At 40.0% G+C, this 20,196-nt stretch overlaps 1 protein-coding gene across 6 annotated transcripts; it reads left to right on the top strand.

The window, feature by feature from the left end:
* Positions 1-243: 243 nt before the first annotated feature.
* prkag3b (protein kinase, AMP-activated, gamma 3b non-catalytic subunit) lies at positions 244-19,694 on the top strand. 6 transcript variants are annotated; one of them, XR_006380103.1, is made up of 15 exons: positions 244-2,125; positions 5,019-5,111; positions 6,114-6,180; positions 6,588-6,694; positions 6,808-6,889; positions 8,804-8,862; positions 9,137-9,182; positions 9,327-9,381; positions 13,801-13,927; positions 14,192-14,357; positions 14,771-14,808; positions 15,552-15,698; positions 16,059-16,152; positions 16,627-17,025; positions 18,803-19,694. XR_006380103.1 is itself a non-coding variant. In XM_044216358.1 (13 exons), the coding sequence occupies exons 1-13, from the start codon at positions 2,108-2,110 to the stop codon at positions 18,832-18,834; spliced, it is 1,041 nt and encodes a 346-aa protein (XP_044072293.1). In that variant the 5' UTR covers positions 262-2,107; the 3' UTR covers positions 18,835-19,694. The 6 variants fall into 6 exon arrangements, 1 of the variants encoding a protein (XP_044072293.1); XR_006380102.1 differs by having other exon boundaries at positions 247-2,125; positions 6,585-6,694; XR_006380101.1 differs by lacking the exon at positions 5,019-5,111 and having other exon boundaries at positions 245-2,125.
* The last annotated feature ends 502 nt before the right edge of the window (positions 19,695-20,196 follow it).

The raw sequence follows: 20,196 nt of genomic DNA on the forward strand, positions 1-20,196 counted from the left end.
AAAATTTCTGACCTCATAAAGCAGTTGGCCAACGATGACCCAGTTTACAGCTGCAAAAGCCTGTTGAAAATGTGCGCACACACACTGTACATAAATACATACATACATACATACATACATACATACATACATACATACATACATACATATATATATATACACACACACACAAACACACACATACAAACCCCCGCTGTGGAGAACATTGCTACTGTAGAGGCCCCGCGAGAGTAAAGACACAGAAACCAGGCTGTGGTATTCTGAATGTGTGTCAGGACTCTGTAAGCAGTTTTAAACTATTAATATCTGAGCTCCTCTCTAACCAGCAGCGACAGGCCCATTTAGATAACTGCATTTATGATTAGTAAGACACTGAATAATTGCTGTACATCAGAAATATAACTTGTAAACCGAATTCAGATAACTTTCTAAGTTCTGTCTTGAGTTGTATTTAACGAACATCTCCTGGAATGAGTTTAGTAAAGTGTTGAATTAATGCAGAGTTCAGCCAGCAGGTTTCCCCACCAAGTACAAGCGTATTGCAGGGATTTGCTATGCTGTGCATAGTGTTTAAACAGTTTGCTTAGTTAGCTTTTTATTTCTGCACAACTAGAGTTGTTCAGTGTGTCTATAAATAGTTTGACATGTAATGGCTCAATGAAACTTGACGTCTCCACAGTAGGACTAGCGAAGCCTTAAAGCTGCACTGGTCTACATTTTTTTCTTTTGTTAACAATGGATCAAATGACTGTTTCAGAATCTTTCAGCTCATTGTTTTAGTTTTATGGCCCACAACTTTATTGTTTTGGTTCACTCTCACAGCTCTCATCAACCTCTATTTCTACCAGAAACCTCTTCCATGTGTACGCTCCCTGCCCAACACCAAACAACAGACATAGTTAGCAAAAATCTTGTGAACGTAGAGGAGCAATTAGCAGCTGAAGAGCCAAAAACTGTATATCTCTCAGGATTTGTTTAATACCAATACATCAGGTGTCCAGAAACAAGGATCCATATGGATGCTAATGTCTGCTGGACATATAAATTGGCAACTGAAAAATAAGTTACTGTAGCGTTAAAGAGAAGGGCCAGCTGTTAACTGTACAGCACATCCCATATGTTTTGGGAGACTCCCTCATAATTAGATAAACTATGTTAATTAGTCCCCGTCTGAGAAAACCCACACAAACACAGAAAGAACCATGAGCTGCTATGAGATGACAATGCTAACAGTGTAGCTGTTACTGATCGGTAGTCTTGCAAAAGCCATCTGGTGTTTTTGCTGGATTTATTTACTTTACCTTTTAATCCAATATGATTATTTGTATAACTATTTAGGAATGTACAAATGGTTTTGCATGTTTAAGCACAGTAGCTACATATCATGCACTAATTACATGATAATAAATTGCACATACTTTACATTGTTGACCATTTTCCAAAGCAAATCGTCAGTGTTTGGATTAGTTTCCTTTAGTCCTGTCAGCCAGGGCTCAGTTCATCCATCTCAACTGATTAGACTTTATTGGTGATCCGGCTCTGCCATTTCCTCCATCAGAAGCTTAAAGTGACAGGGATGAGGTTTGTGCTCTGAGTGCTTTCTGGTCTTTGTTTTTCTCTCCAAATGTAAATGATGCTGCCACCTGAAGTTCTCACCAATGGATGATAAAGAAGTACTTGTAATGTCTGTCACCACAAAAACATAGAGGGTATGTGTCTGTCTTTAGCCCCCCCCAACTCTCCCTGTACATGTTCCCCTCCCACTCTCCCTCCTCTCCCTCTCCCTCTCTCTCTCTCTGTGAATGCCACAGGCCTCTCACCCCTCAGTCCAGATTTAGATCTCAGTCTTTCCCAGACATTCAGACCCAGCTCGCTGAAGCTGGCCGGTAGCGCACAGATTCCCTTGCCTCCATCGTTCTTTGCATCCAGTACCTCCTTCTTTCCTTCCTCTTCACCATGACTGGACTCTTTTATCACTTCTTTATCTGACATGGGAGCAGAGCCTGCCAGATGTCTGAGTTGGACAGCGGGTCGAGGGTTGTAGTCCAGGATTTTTCTAGTCGGTCTGGTTCCACAGAGGCAGACCTCCTGCTCCTCTTCCCCAGCCATGGAGCCACATGCAGAGGTAAGACACTCTGCTGACACACCCACACCCCCCATCTGAGCTGTCCACTTCTGCTGGACGTCTGTTTGTGTTGGTAACTGAAACGTGTGTGTTGGTGTGTGTTTGGACATGACTTTGTAACTGAGAGGCTGCAAAGAAAAAACACTAGGGCTACTTTTACATTGCAGGTCTCTACGCCAAGTTCTTTTTAAAGCAATTTGTTTTGCATCATATGTTTACAATTTACCTTTTTAAAGTGAAGCATATTCACAACCCGAAGGCATGTTTACATGAATTAAATAGATAGTAATTCAGATCAGATATAACCTGATCTGAATTACCATCTGCACTGGGCTCAGATAGGACAAAGACACTTAACTAATGCTGAAATGGTGTGCAGGGTTTGAAAACCTGAAAGGTCTGGCTAGCTGGGGCAGTAAGGGGGCTATTAATTTATACGGAATAAAATAAACCAAACAGTGACACAAAAACAGGAACAATTTCAGCATAGCTGCAAACGGGGCCTTTACCTAATGCAGTTTTCCAGCTGCTTTTGTTGCTGAAGCTTTTACAAAACCAAAAATACTTTATTTAGAATTATAATGCTTCATGAGCATATAATGAGAATACTGACATGAGTGAACACATTACAATATACTGTATGCTAAAATGTACATAAACGAATACACTTACAGGTTAATTTACGTTGTTGCATATAAGTAACATTAATTTCTACCTGATCAATGTAACAAGGACCATTAAAAGGGGATATTAAAAATGCTGCCATTAATGCTTTTGATACAATTTTGATACACTCTCAGCCAAAATTTAGAAGACTTTTTCTTAATTTACATGTGATACAGAATATAATTTATCATTACATACCGTAGTGAATAAAAATGTAATTGTAAAAATAGCTTTTATCATGAATTCGTAGTGCATATCAATCCTTTTCTAGTCTGCTGCTTGGATGTCTGTGTGTAGTGCCTAAACAAAGTGTCTGTGTGTGTGCACTGATACTATGTTTGTAGCTGTTAAGCTGTGAGATGTCAACAGAGCCCCTGAAACCTTGATTTTGATTTAATTATTGTTTTATTCATTCTGTTCAATCTATGTTTAGTATTCTATCATCATTTTCTCATTTTGCCCATATTTAATATTTGTCTGAAGCAGTTTATAATGTTTAAAGGTCCAGTATGTAACATTTAGGAGGAGCTATTGGCAGAAATGGAATATAACACTGTATGTTTTTGTAAGTATGTTTTCATTAGTGTATGAAAATAGGAATCACGAGTTTCACCGTAGTTTCTCCTACATGCTTGGAACGGGAGGGTGAGGTGAGCGCTATTCAAATCATTGCAAGCTGCAATTTCACTGCTAGATGCCACTAAATCCTACATACTGGACCTTTAACTTGACAATGTTTGTTACTGCCAAACTCCAAGTTTAAAAATGTATATCTCTCTACTACCATTTCAAACCAATGCAGAGACATGTGAACACAAGCACAGCATGGCTTTTTAATCACCAAGTGAATATCAGGAAATTGACTTGATGGTCATGAAACACGATCCTGACGAAGGTACTAGTTGTGGAAACGTTGGTCCCATAAAACATATGGTATTATAGGTATTATTTGCATTGAAGCTATACAGGTGGATGGTGACTTACCCCTTTTCCCCAATCAATCACTCAAGTTCATGGACAACAATTTCTGGGAATATCTAGTAGCTCCCAGGCATCCTGGAAGATGTAATAGTAATATTAATAAAACAAAGTTATAAAGTGCTTTACAAAATAAATTTAAACATGTAGACAAACAATGATAAAACAATTAAAAAATGCTTAAATCAAATAGGAGTAATGTGCTCTCTTTTTTTGGTTTTGGTGAGCAGTCTGGCTGCTGCATTTTGGACAAGCTGTAATTTATGTAAAATCTACTGACTCAGACATATGTAGAGAGAGTTACAATAGTCCAAATGAGAGTTAATAAAAGCATGTATCTAGATTTCGGCTGGATAGAAATGAACTGATCTTGGAGATTCTCCTGAACTGCAGAAAACAAGACTGGACAACATGCTTGTTCAAGCTGAGGTTGTTGTCAAAGGTTTTGCAGTTTTGGGTCCAATAATATTTACCTTGATCTTGTTCATGTTTAGCTGCAGGAAGGTCTGGGCCATCCAGTATTTGAGGTCAAAGATGCATACTATGTAGTCTTTCCAGGATATCATAGGTTTTTGTCTTGTAGTACGTTGTTCTAACTATACCTTCAAAAGGGAGGTACCCAAGGGATGATGTGGCATCCGTACCATGGGCTGTATTACAGCAAGACTAAGTTTACAGCCATGCTAGCAGCACTGTGAGGCAATGCTTTGAGGTAAATGCTAATGTCAGCATGCTAACATACTCACAATGCTAACAGGCTGATGTTAAGCAGATATGTCTATATTATGTTCATCATCTTAGTTTGACATGTTAGCATGCTAACATTTGCTAATTAGCAATAAACACAAAGTGTGGTTTGCAGGTGTTTGGTCATAAACCAAGACAAATTCATATTTTGACCTGATGGTGGCACTAAATGAAAAGGGAGGGGATCACCAAAGTTCTAACAATTTATCCTGAGGGAGGCTTGAATGTGTGTAGCAAGTTTAATGGCAATCCATCAAATAGTTGTTGAGATATTTCAGTCTGGACCAAAGTGGTGGACCAACCGAACTAGAGCCAAGCCGCTAGCATAGCTAAAATGTATGTCAAGTCGAATGTTCTCTAACTTCCCCCAAGTTTAAATAGTATTTGCTAAACGTTTAAGTTTTTGTTAAGGTGCAATCAGTAATAGTTTACTGGTTCTTTGTACAAAATAACCAAAACATGTCGGACTAGAGTTCATATTACCTCAACTGGTTTCTTTCAGTATAAGGGAAGCAGCATATCATACCCGGATCTTCAGCTGCTTCTCCCTGCAATTTATTGGGTTGAACTCTGCTCTCCATGAAACATAGAAAGGGTGAGTCAACCGCAACAGTCCAACAATATAGAATGTAGCATCTAATAACTGAAGGAGCCATCTGTTGTGTCTTACCACTGAAGAGCTTTCTAACTGGCTCATTTACCTCTGTCAAGAACTGGGCTGAGACCCCTTGAATCCTCACCTCCTGTGTTAGCGATTCTTCCAAGTACTCATTTGAGGCCTGCATTTCTTAAATGAGTCACCTAATTATTTTCCACATTCAAGGTTACTTAAATTCCATGTTCTGTAGCTTTTCCATAGTTGTTCATATCTAGCTTTTGCCACTGCAAATTCCTTATTGGCAGTCTGTCTTAATTGACAGTACCTCTCCACTGAGTCAGTTGTGGCAGACAAGGCTCTGAATGCTTCCTGTCCTTAAATGCTGACGTCCACCAGTAGGTTCTTGGCCTGCTGCCATGACGTGCACCAGCCAACCTCTAGACACTCCTTACAGCTGCTTCCACAGCAATTTTTTCAACACAGTCTGTTCCAACTACATGTCTCCAACTTCTGCCAGAATGCAGATGAGACTTGTTTAGCTGCAAGTGAGATATCACTGAAGACAGGGGCCAGGAATTCCCAGCAAACCCTAAGGGTACACTCCAAACTTTGTTTTCCTCTGCAACAAACTATCACCTCGAGGTGACACTGTGGTTGCAGGAGCAGTTAGTTTATGCATTGAAGCTATCTCTTGACCAACAACAGCTAAACCCAGTGACTGCATGCATCCTCTCAGATGTCGAAACTCTTGTATCTGATTAGCTTGCTAGGTAAAAAGATACAATCTGACATTATCTTACCACAACATTTGCCAGATAGATCAGCAAGGAAATGAACAGTTACCACTCAGAAATAGACAGAAATGAACCATGACTGCTCAAATCTCCATTGTGGAGCAGAAGACCTTCATAGCCACCAGTAATGGATGGGGGTCATTGCAGAGCTTCACAGCGTAAACTCTGGGCTGTTAGTAAACTGTTGATATACTTCATCTCACAGGTCCCGTTATTTGAGATGGACCAGGAAGAGGATGAGAAAGAGGATGTTCTCTCAATGAAGAGCAGAGGTAAAGAAGATTTCGTAACTTTGTGTGTGTATTGTTTGACAATAGCTACCATTCCTGTGCTACTTCTTCCTCTACAGCCACTATTACTCCTACTATTCTGCAGAGTACGTTGCATGTGTACAGTAAAGGAATTGATCATAAATAGTCAGGTATTGACCAGCTTGTCACAGCCACTGTGTTAAATGGCAGCAGTAACAATATGCAACCTGAATGACTTGATTATGAAAACCACATGCTGATGCCCAAATCAAATACAAATACCCAACGTTTATCATGATTATTTTGAAAATGGTTGTCAATATTTGGATTTAACATAAAATCTCTTGGCACCAGTGCATATAATGTTTTCAGATGTTTATTTGTGAGTGGCTGTACATATGCAACACATGCTCTTGCGCCCCCAGCAGGCACAGACCCTGACACGTTCATATACATGAACTTCATGAAGAGTCACTGTTGCTATGATGCCATCCCTACCAGCTCCAAACTGGTCATTTTTGACACAACACTACAAGTATGAGACACTTTTTTTTCTTCTTTTTTTTACAAATTCCCTCTTTTTGACAGTAAAAACTGTATGACAATTGTGGGCTGTAATTATTAAAAAACTGTGTGTGTTTATGTCAGGTGAAGAAGGCTTTCTTTGCTCTGGTGGCTAACGGTGTGAGGGCAGCGCCACTGTGGGACAACAAGCTTAAGTGTTTTGTGGGTGAGCCATATACATCTATGTCTCTTTTTCTCTTGCATGCATACATTAGAGATGTTCAGTACACAAATGATCTGAGTATACTGAATAATCAGTGTCACTGGTATTTGAGCTCTCCTCACTTACTGACTCAGCTCAGCTATGATGTACAGTATATTACTGCTCAATGCTTAGTGGAAAACAGGGAAAGCCACATATAATCATGATCTGATTACTTTGAGGGTTTTTTTCAAATTAAAACATTTTGAGCATCTTGAGCAACCTGGGTCTTATTTTCAGTATTTTGGCCATCATTCCCATTAGTTCACCAGCCTCATTGCTTTAAAAATGATAGTGAAATAATAATAACTCATATAATATAATCCTCCATGCCTTGTAGAGCTACTTCTTGTTTCAGCTCCAGGATTATAAGAGACGGATGGGTCAGTGTCATCATGCAAGTGTCTTTCAAAATTATTAGTCTAAAACAGCCAGTCACGTTCGCCTGATTTAAAATACAGTAGAAAATTAACTCAAGTATTATTTAAATCAGGCAATCAGATCAAAGAATACGTAAACCAGAATAACAATGTGTCCAAGCATCCAGCTTTTGGTACTTTCATACACAGTGCTGTGAACACATTTCATTTGGTACTGAAAAAGTACTCAGGTTCCAAACATGCCAGCATTTAATAGGTGCATGACCTACATTGAGTTCCTACCCACAGGTTTGAAGCGCAGATCCGAGGGTTCAGGTTTCCTTACTGTGGATAAGTGGTTTCAAATGATCCTGGCCCAGTTTGCATTTTTAACATTTAAAGGAAAGCAGGTCAACTACAAGACATTTGTGTCTTGACACCATCACCTCACTGAACACACAGAGCTGATTACCATGACACTATCAGGTCCGTGGGTGTTCATTTTCTGCTTGTAATTGAAATGGCAACTGCTTTACACATCCGTGTCAAGTACATGTCCATCAGCCTGGGTGAACTGACTAAAGTTGCATCCCAAAGATTAAAACCAGACTTTGAGCCTAAAGTCTCACTAACAGCCCGGTGAGGTTGTAATGATTCTAACACACAGAAAACAAAATTGTTGGATGAACAAAAAATGGAGATATGTATTTGCTGTTTTTAGATCCTTACCACTGGGCAACAATACAAAGTTTGGCCTGCGGGTGATGCCAGAGGAAAGGTTATGTTAAGGATGTATCCACTGTATGGTGGCCATTTTAAGAGATCTCAGATTCAGTTTGTCAGGCTCAGCTCTACATCGTCCGAGTTGGCTCAGTTTTAAAATGTACTTTGTCAACTGAAGCTGTACTTGGCTCACCTTTGCACTTCATAGTAGCATTTGCATGCCAATCGTGTCACAGTTAGCATGTTAAGATACATGTAAACAGCTAATGTTAACATTAGCTTTAGGGCTAAAATAGCACTCCAAATAGCACTACTGGTAAGAGGAAAGATATTTATTTTTGATTTTGTCCCTTTAAACTAAAGGCCTACATTTCCTTTGTGCTGTCTGTTCATTTGCACGTGCACACACACACACACAGACACACACACAGACAGACATACATGCACTTTCATCAACACTGATTCACAGTAAGTCTTACATCTTTGATTTAGCTGATTCTCTATAAATAACTCAGAGTTATTTACAAGTAGTGTAAAAACATGTGCACAACAGTCCAAAAAACTGTTACTGTGAACTATATCTCCCAAAGGATTTGTAAAATTGTCACCTGCTCTTTTTTATGATATGAAAAGAAGTAAGACCAACTTTGCTCTTCATTAGGTATACGACATTTCAAGCTTGAAAACTTTTCTTCATGCAATAAAAAAGAAACTTTTGGGGGATATAATTTACTGTTGTTACTATTGACTAGTGATAAATTCATGTTTGATGTTTTCAATGTGTGTGTGTGAGCAGGTATGCTGACCATCACTGACTTCATCAACATTCTCCATCGTTATTACAAGTCTCCTCTGGTGAGCTGTGCTTCTGAATGATATCTTTGGATTAAACATTCCTAGCAAATAAACTAAGGTCTGTAAGTCTTCTTGTATGCCTGTGGCTGTTTGGAGTTTTGTTGATATGCCATGCACCGCAGTGGTGTCACATGTCAAATTATGCAGTTATACCAACAACAAAAAAAGCAGGAAATAACAAATAAAAATCACATATCCATACTGTCATCGAGATTAGACCGATAGATGAGGACCATCACTGTATGATCTGACATGATGTTTGTTTTGTCTGCAGGTTCAGATCTATGAGCTGGAAGAACACAAGATAGAGACATGGAGAGGTCTGTACAACACAACTATTTTCCTTATATAGTGCAAAACATGTTAATTAGGAAAACAAGGATTTCATTTCTTTAAAAAAAAAAAACGTCTACATTTGGTTTTGGTAGTTTGTATTAATAACTTGTGTTTCTCTCTCTTGGCAGAGATCTATCTACAGTACTCTATCAACAGACTGATCAGCATCACCCCTGACTGCAGGTGAAACCAGCCTTTGAAATAATTCGTTAAAGTCAGGGTCATAGTTTCACATCATTTAAAATGCAGTATAACATATTATAAGTACCACAGCAGTTGTAATTTCAGTTTAGAGCATAGAGTCATCTCTGGTATCTGAGAGGTATGTGATATTTTAATCATTTTTCATCTTCCTTTATTTCCCACTGTTTTTAATTAGGTCTGTTCTTGTCAATTTAAATATTATATTAATATTATATTTGACTAAAATTTGTTGTATGATATGTTTGTATATAGTCTTTAAATTTTAAGCTTAAGCACAATGTCTATGGGCAACTTCCCTGCTGTCTATCAGCAGGATGCACTGATAGATAACAGAGCACCAAATCCATATGTTTGTATGTGTCTTGTTATTCCATGCTACAATCCTCAAGTGTGTAGTGGTAATTCTGTGGAATAAAGAAACACTCAGGGCAACTACTTGTCTTTCTGTAGGTTTACTTCAAACGTCTGCAGACGGACTAACAACAGCAAAACACACATCAGTATAATCTGCTCTGAAGGAGTACAGAGGGAAAGGAGTATCAGTTATTTATCCAGTCTTCAGGGTCAGGATTTTTCAGCCCAGGGAGACGAGTGTCCCTGAAGTCTGGATACACCAGTCAATAGCATGTTTTGTAGTTCCATATCATCATTATCAATTAACTCTGTTCTCATCACGCAGTCCAAAACAGTCATATACAGATCAAGTATTGACATCAAACAGTTATATGTAGCATCTGTATGTTCCACAAGAAAGTCATGTGCCTGGTATACAAAAGAATCATATATATGTTATATCAGAGTGTCATGTGTATGCTATACAATCATGCTGCACGTTTATTGCTATTACAATTCCTCCCTTTTTAGCATGAAAATCTTTTTTTTTATCCTAATCAAAATAATTAAGAACAAATGTTAAAGGTAGGAAAGGAAAAATCAAACAATCAAACAATTGGGGAAAACCTCGATGATGACAGCGAGCAGCACCCCGCCTATGTGGCCTCTCAGTCCATCACCCCTCCATCGCCATCTTTCCCAGGTCTCAAGTGTCATCTTATCAGTTGTGTCACCTCTGCCTACCCCCTAATCAGTGTGCCCGTGATGTTGGTTCGGGAGGGTAGTGGTTCTAGGTGGTCCCAGTGGAATTTCTAGGTGTGCTCAGAGAAATTCCACCCTGGGACTGCCACTCCCCTCCAATACCCCCTGAATGCACAAGGGGAGGAAGGCTCAGTTCACTCACTGATCTCGATCTGCACTTGTCTGGTGATTGGCTGCTGGCTCTGGCTCGGGCACTCGTTTGCAGTGGGTGGCATGGATCCACGTAGCTCTCTCTGCCACCTTTACAGCTGTTTCAGTGGTGAGCAATATCTGGTAGGGACCATTCCACCTGCGAGCCTGCCAGCTCTTTCGTCTGAAATCCTTCACCACAATCCAGTCACCATGCCCCAAGTCATTCAGTTTCCTCTCTGCAGCCTTTGGAATGGCTTCCCTCACCTGTTTGAAACAAGTGTCACTTCTTCCTCGTCCTTTCCCCCTTCCTCCACGTCCTCGTCTGCCTTGGCCTCGGCCTCTGTTCTGATTCTCGTACGCCCTCAGCTGTGCCCTCTGTAATCTGTCCGCCAACTGCATGCTTTTCCTCTTTTTCTTATCTTTGAGGAATTTTTCTGCATGGATAGCGTGTCTCTCTATAGTCTCCAGGTTACCATACTCCCAGGTCACACAGTTGCGTTTCACCATGTCCGCGATCTCAGGGTGTATGCCATTGAGGAAACGGTCACGTAGATATACTTCCCAGGGGGTGATTGTATTATTCCCCCCCATAGCTTCAGGCTTTTTTAGCCCACTGTGTGTATTATGGATCTCTGTGAGCCTGGCCAAATACTCAGCTACAGTCTCGCCATCCTGTTGTTTGCAGGCTGTTATCTTTCCCAAATCCATTCTCAGGGGAAAGAGCGTCTTTATTTTGTCACAGAGGTCAGTTATGGCCTGCTTATACAGTGTGTTATCAGCATGGTCCCACTCTGTCTGTTTCAGTCTTATATCCGCTGTAGGAAAACCCCCAGCCACTCTCGGCCAGGTCGTGCCCATCTGAGTTCCTAACAGTCTCTGTAGCTCAATGGTGGTGGGTCTGAACTGTTGGCAGAAGGCTAGGAACTGTGTGGCGAAAGCCTCCCCCCCATCACGAACAGAGGGGAGAAATCGTGCGGCTTCTTTCAGGTCAGCATATGTCCATGGTCTGAAAATCAGTTGTGAAGTCTCATCTCCTGCTGTCACCTCCACTATCGGTGCAATCACTTTTAAGGAGGTGCAGGAGTTTGATCTGGGCCGGAATTCTTTGTTGCTTCGAGTGTGATGAGGGCTGGAAAGGCAATTGGGGGTGATTGGGCCACCCCGATGCGATTTGTAGGCCTCTTTGTATGTTGGAGATGCGGGAATGAAGGACTCTGTTCTTCCTTGTCCTCCCATTGCCTCATTCAGGCCTCTGTGATCTGGATATATTGAGGCCACAGTATGTGGCTGAGGCTGTGCCTCTGCTAGTGATGCTGCTGTAGCTGCTGGTGAGGCTGTATCTGCTGCTCGTTGTTGAGGCTGACTTCCTCTGACGGGGGCCGAGTCCAGGTCCAGGTCCAGCTTGGCACACTGTGGGACATACTGAGACACAGAGGTGTTTGGTGGATCTGTCCCTGCCTTTTTTATTTTTCTATCCCTGATATATGCTTCTTGTTGCCAACAAGAATAAGCCTTCCAGTCTGCTTTAAATTGCTTATTTCTTTTCTTTTGAGTGCCTTGTTCTTTCTCTTCTAATTTGTCTCTTAATATCTCTATTTGTCTGAGAGAGAAGCTGCCGGTTGATGGAAACTCAAATTTTTTTACCCAGATGTCCAGTTGGTCAACGCTGTGCTTACCATAATTGGTAATCATGTAGTCTATATTAGGGGATTTCAGCGTGCGTGAAAGTGCATTTGATTTTTCATTCTCAGAATTTTTGCTATTGTTAGAACCCATGTTTATTCTTTAACCCCAATTCCCCAACTACAATAACTTTGTTTGATCTTTTAAATAGTCTCTTTGTGCTCTTTAATATTTTGGCTGGATTCTTAGGAGTGCCTCTGCCACTGTTAAGAGGAGAAAAAAAGGACCTTAAAGCTGGCTGCTAGGGGAAAGATAGTCAGGTAGTTTATAGACTCACTTGAGAAAGGAAAAAATTAACCCTTCAATGCCTCTAAGATCGGGCTGTTTTATTCCCTTCTCATATTATCTATTTGGCATTCACGCCTTTTACTCTGTTGTATCTGTTAATACACTCACACGCGTCAATATTTTCACACATATCACTGTTTAAGCACTTTACACAACACACACCAAGTCACCACTCACTCCCGCTTTTTTAAAGATGAGTTCAAAACTATGAATCTTTAAACAACCCACGAGGGAACCTAATGAGTAAGGCAAGAGTGTGTAGAAAAGAACCGGTCTGTAAGAAATACCCGTGTCTAACAGTGAAAAATCTGGCCAAAATACTGCAATGATTCACACAGCGGTCCCTGACCTGCCCTGCTGACACGTCTGTCACCCCCTCACGGTAGCGAGAATCAGAATCAGAAATACTTTATTGATCCCCGTAGGGAAACTCTTTGGTAATCGGTATACCCCAGGCCCTGTTGAATAAACTCACCAGAAAGAGAGTGTTGCCACAGCCACTAGGTTCACTGGATCACAGCGATGAGCGAGCCTCGGACACTCAGGGCGGCAGGGCCCCACGTCTCTACCCTTCTTTGCTGGGGAGGTTGAGGTACAGAGTCCCAGACTCTAGCTGTGCACGATCTTAACCTGCAGCTCCGAGCGCCCAAGTCCTCTCACACGAGTGAAAACGCAGACAACGCTAAATTGTAGTGGTAATTCTGTGGAATAAAGAAACACTCAGGGCAACTACTTGTCTTTCTGTAGGTTTACTTCAAACGTCTGCAGACGGACTAACAACAGCAAAACACACATCAGTATAATCTGCTCTGAATGAGTACAGAGGGAAAGGAGTATCAGTTATTTATCCAGTCTTCAGGGTCAGGCTCCTCGGCCCAGGGAGACAAGTGTCCCTGAAGTCTGCATACAACAGTCAATAGCATGTTTTGTAGTTCCATATCATCATTATCAATGAACTGTTCTCATCACACAGTCCAAAACAGTCATATACAGATCAAGTATTGACATCAAACAGTTATGTATGGCATCTGTATGTTCCACAAGAAAGTCATGTGCCTGGTATACAAAAGAGTCATATAATACAGTATATAGTTATATCAGAGAGTCATGTGTATGCTATACAATCATGCAGTATGTTTATTCTTGCCATTACACATGTAATTAGTATGATCTTAATCATGAGTTTTATTGTCTCTTCAGTCTGTTTGATGCCATCTACTCCTTGTTGAAGAATAAGATACACCGGCTGCCAGTCATTGACCCGGCATCAGGAAATGTCCTCCACATCCTCACTCACAAACGCATCCTCAAGTTCCTCCACATCTTTGTAAGACTTCTTCCCTTTGCAACACTTCTCTGCGTCAAACACAGGAATCTGAAAATGTCCTAAAAATAAGAATAAAAATGAAATAATCAGGCTCCATCTGTGAAAAATATGTTTCCTTTTCTTCTGGTTGAAGAACTGAATAACTGAAAGTGCAATTGTTGGTCCATATGATTTCTATTAAATTATTTTCTATTTTAATTTGATTTTTAGATATTGTATGCTAGTTCTCTTTCCTCCCCTCCCTCCTCCTCCCTTCCCCTCCAGGGATCTATGATTCCTAAACCCAGGTTTCTTCAAAAGCGGATCAGTGAAGTGGCGATCGGTACCTTCAAACAGATTGCGACAGTCCAGGAATCAGCCTCTGTCTATGATGCTCTGACAATTTTTGTAGAGAGAAGAGTGTCTGCGCTGCCTGTAGTCAATGAGCAAGGTAGTTTAACATCACACTGATGTTTGGTGGTTTAATCCACCTGGAAAAGGGTCATTTTGTTTGTTTTATGCATTAGAATCACAGTTTAGTAAATGGAGGGTTTCATTCCAAAACACTTTGTATCCATCCAGCAACTGCATTGAAATGACTACTAACTTCAACTCTTAGCCCACTGTGCTTAATCAGTCAATAATCAAGAGCGAATGCCATTTTTTATTGTGTGTTTCTGGATTTGAAATGTGTCTGATCATCCATCAACAGTCAGTCAGACTCGCAGTCGTCTGTGATTTCTCTCCAATGTTGATTTTTCTTTTATGCATAATAGCTTACAGAACACAAGTTGACATATATCTTTATATTTTGTCTGTCTGAACCATCTGTGGTCTGTACATCTGTCTGTGTGTTCTCTGTAGGTAAAGTCGTGGCGCTGTACTCCAGGTTTGATGTCATTGTAAGTTAATTTCACACATCTGCATCACTGCAACTTTGATAGCTGGGACAATAATATAAATATAAATCATGTGATTCCCTCAATCTCTTGTCATGCTCAAACAAATAGTTTTACAGATGTTTTTTGTTGTTGTTTTGGTCTGGTTAACATTTTTGTCTGGTTGACCTTTCTCTGTGCTACCCTACTTCTGAAATAAAATACAACAAATTGATTGCAAATCAGAAAAAGATGAGACCATAAACAAGAGTTAGACCAGAGGTATTGTAAATGATAATAATGATATATAGAAAACATAGTGTGATTGCTTGCCAATCACATAATGAATTAGTACAATCCAGAACGAAAAACTACTTCACGTGAAAGAACAATTTTAAATCCCCAAATTACTGCACAACACAGTAATTAATCTTGTAAATATTTACACAGAGTCCATAAGACCTAACAGTTTGTTCAAAAGCAAATTAACTGTTGCCAAGAATGTTGTATTAGCAACAAAATAGCCTCAAAAATGGCTAGCTTATGTCAGGACTAAACTGATTGAAGAAAAAAACAAATGTAATATCTAGAGTTACAGTCACAAAATAGCTGTGATGCTGTCAACATTAAATCGGTGGATGTAACAATGTCAGTTAAACTGCTATTGAACTGCAGCAGTAGTGGTTGCTACTAGCAACAGCATGTTCAATTGAAACCAACCGCTGGTGGCAGAACAATATTGTTGTCTCTTGTCTTCCGTCTTTCAGAACCTTGCAGCCCAGAAAATCTACAACAACCTGAACATGACAATGCAGGAGGCCATTGCCTCCAGAGCCTGCTGTGTGGAGGGAGTTCTCAAGTGTTACCCTCACGAAACACTGGAGACCATCATCGACCGCATCGCAAAGGCTGAAGTAACACACATGCACTACAGTCTGATTGACATATCTTTAACAAATAAAGGATGAATAATGTTCACATATTGATGATATAGTTGTTTGTCACCCAAGATTACTCAATTTTTTTCAGTATAGATCACACTCACAGCAGCTTCCAGACTGTTAAAATGCCACAGTGATCAAATATAGTTTGAAAGCATTTCCATTTGCTGTTTAGAACTATAACCTTTCCAGTTTTTTGTTTCTCTGTCTTTTTACTTTTCTTTCTCTCATCCATTACCTTACAGAATATGGCACAAGTTGTCAGTAATGATTCATTTATCTTGACTAGCTATAGAAGCACAATAACCAAATCTTTTTGGGTTTTTCTGTCAGGTGCATCGTTTGGTGTTGGTTGACAGGGACGATGTGGTGAGAGGGATTGTCTCTCTCTCTGACCTTCTACAAGCCCTGGTTCTCACTCCTGCAGGTATTGATGCACTGTACTCCTAACTCCAACCCTTCCATTCATCCCTTACTCTTTCTGTCAGTCGCCCGGTAATCCATCCGTCAACTTATCTGCCTTCAAATCCTCGAAAGCTTCCTGCTGCTTCTGGCGAGCTATGCTCCTTCTCCTCCTGTGAACGCTCACGTTCCTACTGACCAAACTTTATCTTCAACTTTTCATCTTCCTGAAGAAAATGAGGGTCTTTCTTCTCTTCCTGTGATATTTTCTGGTATCAGAGTTCCAACTCTGCTAATTTCCTCCCTCTCTGAAATCTTCTTAGCCTTTCAGCTGCCCACCTTGTACTCCAACCAAGAATAATTTTTAACAAACAACACCCTTCAGGGATTCATCTGAAGCCCCCTTGCTCCTTAAAGATCAACCTCTGAAATATTCTCTTAGACCTTGCTGTGATCAACTAACCACCTCCTCTAAAATCTTCTGCTCCTTCAAAATCAGCCAACCACGTCTTCCGGAACCTCATGCTCCTACCAACGACCTTACATTTCCTCTATAACTTTAATTTGAAGCATCAAACAAAATGTTCCCAGAGCCTGCTCTGATACATCCTGCCCCTGCAAAACAAACAAAAGCCCTCTCGAAACCCGCAGCCCAGCCAAAATCAACAAGGCACCTTTTGCTTTCACTATTGAGTAATAAATCTTCCAATCCAACTTCAAAACCAGTTCAGTCACCTGTGATCCTACCTACCAACCAAGCAGTTTCTACAGTTTCTACACCAACCCTCCACACCTTCTCCCAAACATCCCTCTTTCATCAGTCAGCCACCGTCTTCATGTTGCAGTTCCTCCTCTGAAACCACCATGCCACCGGCACCTCTTAGCCAACACGCCCCAGGTAGGAAGCCTAATCTAAGCTGCCGGTGGCTGCCTGTCTGAGCTTGCATCTTCACTTTTCCTTTAAATTACAAGATCTCACTGCTGCCTGTTGTGGTTCTTCTGTAGATTCTCCAAAAGGATAATATGAGGGGGAACTGGTACTCATGTTGTTATGGCATCTATCTTGACCTGTTTTAGCAAGTAAATGAAAGGAAACACACTTGTCAACACACTTGTGTGCCTTGTTCACAACTTCACAGTTTTATTTTAAATTCAACATATATAAATATATAATATATAAAGTATATATGTCCCAATAAGGCAGTGAATCGCAAATCATTGACCCAAGGAGCACACATGCTGTGATTTTCATTCCAATGTTGTACCATTCCCACCTATCTCTGGTTTAAGAATCTGTTGACATCTGGGGACATGTTATCTGTTGCCAGAGCGTCACATGAATGATATGAGTGGACACAAAGCTTCTGTACTCATTAAGTGATGTGATGGTAAAATAAAATTTTTAGTAGTGAGCATGTGAGAGAAAGTTAAATCTGATTCCTTCCCTCCGTAGTCATCTGATGATTCATGTCGAAACTGAATCTCAAGCTAGCCTGAGATGTCATGTCTCCCACCATTGGCTTTTTCCCTTCCCTGCTAATTTTGTCATTTCTACATGATAAAATTTAATTAAATATTGCTAAAGTTGAGGTTCAAAGTTCATTCCGACTTTGGAAAACAGCAGTTGAGAAAAGAAACTCACCACATTTAGTAGCTCTCATTTAGAAGAGCGTTTGATCACATCATATGATCTTCATCAGCAGACAGAGTGGGGCTGCAACTAAGTTTGAAATTAAAATTTCAGCTCCAAAACAGAGTTCCCCGGTTGTCACAAAATTGTTGAAGTTCAAATGAAATTTTTTGGGGGGAACTTTAAGGACTTTTCATCCATGTTGGTTTAAAACATGATGATGGGCAAACTCCATCTGCTGATGAGGATCATGTGATATGATAGAAAGCTCAAGAACAGCTACTAAATGGACCTTATGGTGAGATGTTTTCTCAAATACAAAAGTGAATTAACATGTTAGGCCCAAGACCTCACAAACCAGGCCTGCATTATCATTCTTGACCTCTGTCACAGTATGCTGCATTTACATCATACCAGATTTACCCTAAATACAAGCAGCCATCTTGGATAAACTATTTGTGGAATGTGCAGCTTTGACATTTCCCACTTGGTTTTCCTCCAGTGGTGGTTACATCTGCTCCCTGAAGTCGGTCAATTCATTTATCAACGAATATTTTATGACCAAAAAGACACGCCACCAATAATTGATTTCGTGGCTGTCCAACAATGTAAACACCTTAATCCACCCAGGCTGGATAAATACAATATCATCAAGTTTTTCTGGTTCTTCTGATATGATGTGAACATGGCTTTGAGTTTCAGCCTTGATGAAACAGTCTATAGCATCAGACTGTGTGCTTAAGTGATTGTCTTCTGTCTACAGACACTGTAAATAGTGAATAGATTATAGATTTTGTGTTGTGACTTTGTATAAAATTGTATTAGATTGTGTTCCTCAGTTAATTGGTAACACCACAAATTTTCACCTCTGTCACAAAAAGCCAAAGAACTTTGGTAAGATTTTGGCAACTTGACTAAACATTGGTTAAAGTGATGTTTTAGTCACATTGTAGTTGCAAGTTAAACTTGGTATCAGAATAAAAACTTAAATGAACGATTAAGTTTTCCTCCGTTCTTGTTAATTTCCTCATTTCGTCTTTTCCAGATATTTATGAGGAATCGTGCTGTCAAGACTGAAGAAAACAGGATCGAGACTGATCACGTTAAACAAGACTATGAGGTGGCAGAGTAAATTAGAGGTCAGCAGAGCAGGGTTGTGGCTGAGAAGTCACTAGTTTCAATCCCAGTCGAGAAGAAAAAATATGATATGGAAAGAATAAAGTAAAAGTGGAAACACTTTTACCAATAATGTGCCCTTCAATAGAAGACTGTGGCTGTGCTGGGAAACTGACAGTATTGAACTGGAAAACAGCATCGAACCGATGATGCACATCCAGAGACTTTTAAACTGATTATGACTAAAGCATCAAATTTGAGGTTATTTTCCAATCTGTGTGGAAATTGAGTTGTTGACACCACCATGATTTAAAAAAAAAGTGATGTTATGTTTAATGGTTTATGTGAAGGAATTTTCTTTAGAGGACCCTAATGTGGGTTTCAGGTGAGGTTGAGGTCACACACATGTCATGCTTGGGGTCACTTGCAAACCTAGAAATGAAACGACCTCTGTGTCTCTAACATTAGTTAATTTTGCTGTCTCCTGCAGTAGACCCATAACGACAGTGGTGTAGATAGAAGATCTGTTGCTTAGACACTCAAAGACAGTTGATTGCATTCTCTGTCTCAGGCGTAGATGTAACAGACTGTCTCCTCTTAAAATGTAATACATGTGACCTCCTAATTCCAACTTGACTTAGGTAAGCATTTAGTCTGGAAATGGATAACCTTGTAGGAGAACAAGGTTAGTAAAGGATAAATATTGTGGATTAGGAAGAGAAACTTCAGACTTTGTTTTGGCACTGCACTGGGTTTCACCTTGTACTGCTGATATCATTGTCTCCTCAGCCAAAGCTCATTAAACATTGCTATGTAAGACATCCTGAGTTTCCTGAAGCCTTCTTCATCATCAGAGTTGAATAGCACACAAGAATTTCCTTCACAGTTTGTACTTAACTTTCTGGTCTTAGAATGATTACAACATTAGTCATTCATATATTGAAAATATTGGTTCATGGAATTGTAATTTTTGTAAATGCACTTATGCTCTGGTCACTGTGGGGGAAAAAATTAACAAATGTTTTGCTTTCAAGTGTACTGGTAACTACAATACTTGGCTTCAGAGACACTATAGTTTTGTTTTGCAATAAGGCAATTTAGTTTTGATATGGTGAAGAACGTCCAAAAGAGAACATCGTGCATTAGTAATGTAGGACCGATGCTGGATAAATACAAGGGTAGCAGTTTACATTACAGCTCATTAATAACAAGGTAATAAGGGGGTTAATATTGTATGAACTGTGTAATACTGGGGTAATACCACAACAATTACACATATTATAGTATGGTACTATTAGTGGTAATATTGTGATTTAATTTTTG

The sequence above is a fragment of the Siniperca chuatsi genome, linkage group LG12 (assembly GCF_020085105.1).
Source record: "Siniperca chuatsi isolate FFG_IHB_CAS linkage group LG12, ASM2008510v1, whole genome shotgun sequence".
In the NCBI taxonomy this organism is placed as follows: Eukaryota; Metazoa; Chordata; class Actinopteri; order Centrarchiformes; family Sinipercidae; genus Siniperca; species Siniperca chuatsi.

Coding starts and splice junctions, on each gene's coding strand:
- prkag3b (XM_044216358.1), top strand. Junction 6,181..6,584: donor TCTCTCAATGAAGAGCAGAG/GTAAAGAAGATT, acceptor TTGCGCCCCCAG/CAGGCACAGACCCTGACACG. Junction 14,358..14,770: donor GCCTGTAGTCAATGAGCAAG/GTAGTTTAACAT, acceptor TGTTCTCTGTAG/GTAAAGTCGTGGCGCTGTAC.